This window comes from Aptenodytes forsteri, unplaced genomic scaffold, assembly GCF_000699145.1.
Source record: "Aptenodytes forsteri isolate BGI_AS27 unplaced genomic scaffold, ASM69914v1 Scaffold289, whole genome shotgun sequence".
Classification (NCBI taxonomy): Eukaryota; Metazoa; Chordata; class Aves; order Sphenisciformes; family Spheniscidae; genus Aptenodytes; species Aptenodytes forsteri.
The window spans coordinates 3,948,222-3,956,111 of NW_008795025.1; the positions used below are offsets into that span (position 1 = coordinate 3,948,222).

At 55.6% G+C, this 7,890-nt stretch overlaps 1 protein-coding gene across 1 annotated transcript in view; it reads right to left on the reverse strand.

Annotated features, from left to right (window-relative positions):
- GLUL (glutamate-ammonia ligase) overlaps window positions 1-4,171 on the reverse strand; it is a 10,689-nt gene extending 6,518 nt beyond the window's left edge. Inside the window, exons 1-2 of the mRNA XM_009275883.2 lie at window positions 4,108-4,171; window positions 3,493-3,711 (exon numbers count right to left, since the gene is read on the reverse strand). Coding sequence (XP_009274158.1) covers window positions 3,493-3,626 — 134 coding nt within the window. The 5' untranslated portion in view covers window positions 3,627-3,711; window positions 4,108-4,171. The remainder of the gene's footprint in view (window positions 1-3,492; window positions 3,712-4,107) is intronic.
- Between the last annotated feature and the right edge of the window lie 3,719 nt (window positions 4,172-7,890).

The window sequence follows — 7,890 nt, forward strand, 5'->3', positions numbered from 1 at the left end:
CTCCGGGGCTTTCCGCAGCGTTTACATTAGCGGCTGCCTTTGCATAACTCAGGGATGGAAATCAGCCGTCCTGGGTAAACAGGGCGGCGGGGAAAGAGAGGGAGGAACTGGAGCCCCCCCCGAGCCTTGGGCCCAGGCTATGGCTTGGTGCACATGTTTGGGGGTGGGGGAACAGGCAATGCTTGCTCTATGCCCCGCTTTGCCCCTTGGAGCAGGTAACAGGCTCCAGCACCTGGATTTGCAGCCAAGACCCTCGCTCCAGGGCACAGGATCGGTCACTGCCACACGAGGGAGGAGAAATCCCCCAGCCCCACTGTAGGTGCGGGAGCAGCCACTTCAGAGGCACCCCGGTGCCAAGAGGCACCCAACAAACTGCAGGCACTGCCCAGTATTTTTCCACCCCGGCAGCTGGCTCGCTGTCCCATCCCCGCTCCTGTTCAGCCCTCTGCACCTCCCAGCCCGGACCCAAGGGGTGGGAGAGCGATGCCAGCACTACCAGAAAAGAGCTGCTGCCTGCATGCACACGCAGGTACCAGGCCAAGCACATGCCACCCACACGCCTGGACTGCCCCGTGCCAGCCTCCGGGTGGCACCAAAATTGCTATCCCTCCAGAAACTGGACCCTCCTGACCATCACAGCCACCCTACTGAAGACACAGCCTCTCTACAGCCAGAGCCTGGGGGGAAAGTGGCCAGGGAGAGCTGGATCCTCAGCCAGGAGGAGGTGGAAGCGCTGGCTAAGGCCTCACCTTGATTTATTGCCCATCTCAAGAGCGGGGTCCCCACCCTTCCTCCAGGGACAACCTGGCTCATTCTTTACCACAACCTTGCGGTAGCTATAAAGTGTGTGTTAATCCCCCGAGGCTGTCCAGGACCAAGGTGAAATTCAGGTGCTTTTCACCTCCTCAGGTTGCTTGGGCAGGGCAAAGCCACCAGGCATTACAACAGAAACTGCCTTCCCCCAATACCCCAGTTCCTGCACCCTATGTATAGAGCAAAGGTTTCAACACAGAAACAAATGCTGTGTTTTACCCATAGAAATTAGCTCAGGATCCCATATTCAGACCAAGTTCAGCTGTGGGCACCTGAATCTAATGGCTCAGCTGAAGAAAAAGGAGGCAGGAGCTGGTGTTGAGACCCAGTCAGGCCAGGAGAGACCCAAAATAGCTCCCATAAAGGGGAGCTGTAAAGCCATGCCCAACCCTTTTCTCTAGGTTTGCAGAGAGGGTTTGTTTAATTGGGACACTGACAGCTCCGATAGCTCCAAATTCTTGGAAAGGTGCTTCCTACCTGCAAATTTCCCAGAAACTTTGGCCACCAGAGGTGGCTGCAAACAAGCCCAGAGTGTTTACAGGTGGAAGTCCTGGTGGTGTGGGGTGACCCTCATGCCATCCGGGCCTCGGGGCTGGGCAGCTCCTCTTTTCACCTGCTGAGCTCCAAGCAACCCCGAAGGGAAGCAGAGAGCAAAGGCAGCTTGCAACGTAAACACATCCTCTCCATCCAATAAACACATGCCAGCTAGCAAACCCCTGCCTGGGAGAGACCCCCAGCATGGGCAAGGGTTTCATGGCTGGGGTGGGAGGATGTCGCTCCCTGTCCCAGGGGAGGTTTGGTGGCAGTCCTATGCCCATGCCCTCTCCCTGCACATGTTCACAAGCCAGCGGAGAAGAGCCCGGTGCTGCAGCTGCGGGGCCAGCTCCCTCTCCCGGGAAGCCGGCGGGGGGAGAAGCATCCCTTTGCTGTCTCACAGGGCTCACTGCAGCTTGTTTACCGCCTGCCTTCCCCTCCTCCCCTTGCAGGCTGCTGGGTTTTTTTTGGGAAACACGGCTCAGCCTGTGCTTTTGCCCAGCTGCGTGCTCCAGTGACCCTTATTGTCGCCAGTGTTCAACAAGACAAAAACCTCATCGGAGAGCTGGGGAAGGCATGATGCCAACAGGTGACACCTCCCAGGAGTGGATTTTAATCAGCCTTCAAAGGGCCCCGCTCTAAATGCGCAGCAAGCCCACCAGAGACAATGCGCCGCTCCAGGGGCGAGTCCCAACTGGCACATGTTTTTCTTTCTTCCTCCTATTAATTCGTGGGAACACCTTTATTCGCCTGCCCCGGCACTTCCCTCCGGCGCGGTTTATATCCTGCGAGAATTGCCAGGGTTGGAAAGCGCCTGGTGAGCTGGGAGGGTCAGTCAGGGCTGGACTTTGCAGCCTTCTGCCTCCAAGGCAGCAAAGCAAACCCGGCAGGGACAGCACACAGCGAGGTCCCCGGTCTCTCCAGGAGAGGTCTGGGGACCAGGATGGTCGAGTCTCTCACGATTAGCATGAGATATGCCTGCTCTGATGTGTGCCCAGTCCGATACCACCCTGGCATCTTTTTCCAACCCCAGCCAGGAGCCAAGCAGCAGCAAGGCGCCGTGGCTTCCCTCCCCACCATGTCTTGCTGGGGCTGCTGTGACCCCTCCCTGTCCTCGTGTCCCCAACTGCCCTGGGCAGTTTGCTCTTGCCACAGGGGCCTTGCATCCCCGCCTGGCTGCAGGGACCCCCTGAAAGTTCAGGCTCATGAATTTGGGAATGCCTTAAAATGCAGAAATGTCACACCACAGGGAGAAAAATAAAAGGGGGGGAGTGGAATTCAAGGGTTAAAAAGGCAGGATATGAAATTTCTCTGTGGCTCAGGCCCCTGGGGCAGGTGGCCACTGGCTTTGCTCCTGCAGTGCCGGTACTCTTTCCCAGCTCCCTGGGGCCATCTCAAAGGGCGGCCCCTCACTGCTGACCCTGCAGCTGGAGAGCTGGCCACCCCCGGTATCTCAACCCCACCAGGTTGCAAACCTGGTCCACTAAGCCCAGGTACCCATTTGCCTTTCACCAGCACTAAAAAAAATTTCTTAACTAGAAATTAATGATTTCTTTTTTAGACAGAGATATCACACAGGGAGGAGGAATGGTCCACTTCTTGTGACTGGTTAGACCCTAGGAGGAGGCCTGATGCACCTGAAATGCCCCAGCCTCCAGCAATGGCACAGCGGGAGGGAGGAGGGATGAGCATCTCTCCTCTTCCTGTGCCCAACAGCTAACATATTCTCAGATTCAGATACACCATTTTCAGACCCATCTAGGAAAGTGCTTTGGGCTGCAAGGTCCCGCATAAGGAACTGAAACGCACCCGAGTGAGACCAGACGTGGGCTGGATATCCTGATGGTGCATCACCTCCATCTCTGCCCACCGCTGGGCACAGCTGCTTCTGCTTGGACCCACCACAGCATGCCTACTGCCACTGGGACTTGGGCTCCAGAGGGACTCACGGGGCTGGAGGAACTGGAGATGCAGCCCCTTCTACCCATGATTAGCAAGGGCTGGAAAAATGAACCTAACGCCTTAGCAAGACGAGCAAGCACTTAATTAACAAGTTGCCCCAATAAGACTTGAACAGCAGTCACCAACTGAAGACAGGGAGCTCATCACGGGGTGGGGGAAATGTCTGCATCGGGGGGTACTGACCTTGTGCAAGCAGCAGTGGCCGACCGGTCTCCCCTGGAGCGCTGCGGGAGGCTGATGAAACCCCCCAAGGCAGGGAGGTGGTAGCTGGTCGCCCGATAGGTGAGCAAACATTGCACGCTCCGCAGCAGGCCCATGCTCCCTTTGAAGATGCTGCCAGGGTCAAGGGTAGCCGAGGGGTGCTGACCAGAGGGCTTTTGGAGGCAGGGCAGATTACCTGGGCTGCACAGAAGGGCAATTTAGGAAAGCCAATTAATAAATAAAAATGTGCAGAGGCACACGCAAAGGAAAAAAAGCTCCCCCCGTGCAGCTCAGCTGCAATACCCACCCATGACGCATTTAGGGGAAGAGGGGCCATGGACCACAGCAGCCAGGAAAGCCTTGTGCAACCCCCCCCCGGTTGCTTGTACCTGCCTCTCCACCCCTTTCTCAGCCACCTTGGTGCCAGTCGCTGTGTCCGATGCCCACCTTGCCACCCCTCGCAGGAAACCATGGCATTGCTTCGTCCCCGAGCAGCCCCCTTCCCCAGCTCCCCTTGGGGACGGCTCTTTGCAGAAGGGGCATCGCCGCTGCCAGCTCCGGGCCAGTCAGGCAGCAACCCTGGCAGGCAGCACCTACCTCTCGCCCGCTCTGCCCTGCACGCATGCGGACCTTGCGCAGAGGCCGAGCGTCTTCAGCGAGCAGGAGCTGCTGCCAAGAAGCATGTGCTCACCTTCAAAAGCAACCAGGGGAAGCTGGAAGATGAGAACATCAAGGGCAGGCGGGATTTGAGACCTAGAAATTGCTTGGCTCGGTTTGCCCTGTACAAGGGTGGAGAATATCCCAGGGAGTGCTCAGCACATGCCTTTCCCTGCAGTTGGAAATTGGTCACAGTGTGCATTGGCAGGGTTGTTTTTGTTTTTGTTTGGGTTTTTTTTGTCTTCTTTTATTAGCTCTCTTCATGCTGCTAAATGCACTCCCAGCTAGGTCAGGGCTGTGTTAACTGGCTGGCAGATTAATTTCAGCCTAATACACTTCACAGCTCCATAAGTGAGAGTGCAGAAATCCTCAAAGCACTGCCCAAGTGGATTCAATGGTAGGATCCAGGCCCAACATTGTAAATCATAAAATGTAACTGCAAAGTACTGTTGTCCGTGTCCCTTTCTTATGGCTGAATTAGGTCCCCATCTTGCCACAGCGCATGCTTAACCTGGACTGGTGAAGTCAACAGACCCGGCCACACGTATAAGGTTACACGAGCAATTTCGCTTGAGCTGGAGAAGAGGCAAACAAACGCAGAGCTTGCTGCAGGGTCTGTCAGGTGTAATGGGTCAGAGCTCAGCCTTCACTGTAAATCCCAAGCAAGGAGACTACGGACAGATGGCAATAGGCTCAATAGTACTTCTAATTAATGTAAGGAAATACCAGAGATGTGCTCACTGAGCAAACAAGTCTTATGCACTGAGGAGACAGCAAGAAAAAAAAAAAAATCCTAATATATTCAAGAAAGGAATGAGTATTTAAAGCTGAACTGCTATACCTGAGATCTCAGACTATTCCAGTTTTAAGGTGCTACAGGCCCAAAAGGATCAAACCTGTTGCTGACGCAGTCTTTGAGGTGTCTTAAACTATTTATACGAGAACAGGCTGGGGCTGTATGAGGGGGGGGAAAAAACCCAGTCTTGCCCCAAAAGCTCACTCTGGGCATATGATACTTGTGCTAGAGGGAGAGCAGGTTTTTGCAGAAAGGTGTTTGCACTGATCTCTCGTGCTGGAGTTTCCCATCTTGCAGGAGCTGTAGACCATCTGAGACCAAAAGCAATGTAGAGGTGTTTGGGGCTGCCGTGGGTCAGTGGGTACCAACCGCAGGTGGGGGGAAAACAACCACCACCCTCCCCACGGCACCGAAAGGGGCAGGTTGGGCTGCCTGGGGAGGCTGTGAGTGGCCAGCAACCACAGGCATCGAGGCTGACCCTGCAGTTGGGCAGCCTTGGACTTCACTGCCGCAGCAAGCCATGCCAGTTTATGTTGGGCAAGGATAAGAAAACCAGCCCCGTCCCCTCTGCAACCCCGGGAGCGCAAGGCTCTGCCGCTGGCGGAGGTGGCCTCAGGTCTGCCAAGGGTGGGCTGCTCCCTGTGCGGGGGGATGGACGACGTGGGTAATTTGGGCTCAGACAGAAAGGGAACAAAGCCCTTCTGACGTGTTTGGTGTTGCAACCCTGCCCTTATCTTTGTACAAAAAGTCCGGCCACTCTGCACTCCTCTCCGAGCCCCGTTCTAAATCTGGGCTGTGCTCATGTGTCCATCTACTTTTTTAAGCCTCTTTTTTTTTTTAAGCATTTTGGGTTTTTTTCTTAATAGCTGCACAGCTCATGTGAGCTCCTTTTGCAAGGAACTGTTGCAGCAAGATGAACAGGGCAGATGTACCCGTGCACGCACCAAGCAAACCCGGGGAAGCTGCAGCCAGGCTGAGCGGGGCTCCATCCTGCCAGACCTCTTAGGGTCTCCTCTTTGGGGGAAGACTCCATGGAAATGGCCCCGTGCATTCCCACAGTAACCGTGTTGGCCTGTTCCTGCTCACAACCTTGGTCCTTTCCCGGCAGAAACTGGCACAGTCCCGCTGAGGTCAGCCCAGAGCCGGACGGGCACCAGCAGAGCTACACCAGCCTCTGAGGAGCTCACTGGGCATCTGCTCAGTTGCCAACTGGAAAATATTTTTTTTTGACAGTTGCAACCTTTACCCGAGGACTTTTGAGTCTTTCATATGTGAGACAGCCACCACGCCAGCTCATCCCTACCCCCCCTCCTCTCGTCTCTTGGGCTTAGCAGCAAAAATCCTTATGAATTTGTAATCGGAGCTACTCCTCCCCAGGGTCTCCCACAACTCCTTCCTGCAGCTCTGCCTGGCACCACTAGAATAAGCAGATATTTTGCGGCTCATGGCTTTGTTGTCACCACGAGGGCGCACATCCCACATGCACCACAAGGATGTGCACACCACCCACCGCTGTTAAAACCAACAGTTTCAAGCATTTGAATTAACGCAGTGTAGCCAGTGCCCTGCAGCGTGGCAGAACGTGACCTCCCCAGGGCACACGTGTGTGCACGGACAGTTCAGGCGTGATCTCTAACACACTTTCACAAGTCTCTGTCATGTCCCTCCTGGCCTGGTACAGCACCACAGTTATCCTCCTTGCACAGGGCAGCGCAGCAATGCACAAAGAAACGAGGTCACTTACTCGGGGTGATGGAGCAAGCCAGTGCCAGCAGCCCAGAACTGTCACCCTGGGGTCCCCAGCACCAGCCCCACAATTAATTAGGAGTCGTCCCTGTACTAATTGCGGCTGTGAAGTCACAAGCCCATTGCTGAGATGCAGAGCCCTGTTGCTGCTGGGGACAGCTTTGCATTCCTGATTTGACAGCGCCACCTCGTGAGGTGGCCCCGCTCTTGGGGAGCCTGTGGGGTGCAGGCAGCCGTCCTGCCCCACCGCTGCCCGCACCCGCTGCTGCCTACGCCCGCTCTGCACAGAGGTGGCTCCGGGGAGGCTGCACACCGTTATGTGTGTTTTAACCTGCCCGTGCCCACGCAGGTGACAGTAACAGGGCTTGCAGCCACAGCGACAGAAGGGGACATGACACTCAACGCAAGTGCGTTTTGTTAATGGCCAGACCGAGAAAGCTCAGGGCTTCTTAGAAACATGAGGTTGGCAGAGTCTATCCTGCAGCCCCCCCTTAGGCAAGCACAGAAGAGATGTCCAGTGCAAAACCCTTCCCACGCCCATCAACAGCACAGAGCCACAGACAAGCAGACCCACTTCCCTACTACAAGGCACATCAGAGCCCCCAGGCACGATGGTGCCCAAAACCTGGACAGCACTAGCAGCCCTGCCAGGTCTGACACCACGGCATTACAGACTGGGGGATCAAATACCCACCTTGGGAGCAGATTCCTCCTCCTGCCAGGAAAACAGGTCACTGCTACTGCAAGAGAGTTGTGCTTCCTTCTTTCTTTCTCCTCTTCCCACTGGAGGGTCTCCAAGGTTGGGTCTCGGTCCCAAATCTGATGAAGGAAGACAGCTAATAAGGAATCTGGGGTTGCTGTGTCTGGGGCAGATGTAGCAGGGTCTCCTGTGAAATTTCCATCACCACCTGAGCAGACACACTGACAACAACCATGCACGGTACCAAGGTGCTACCAAGAACCTGGTTTGAAGGCAAGAAGTTTGGCCAAGTGGGGAGAGGGGAAGGGTTTCATTTCAGGACTGCCCAAATGCGTCTGCAGGGCTGGTGATTAGAAAAGTGACATTTCCCTGAAGGACAGTAAAGAGGGAGGTGCTGAGAGCCCTGTGGTCCCCGAGAGCCCTGCGGCCCCTGAGGACCCACCAGGACAAGCGTGTCACAAGCAGCGTGGCACTCCGGAAC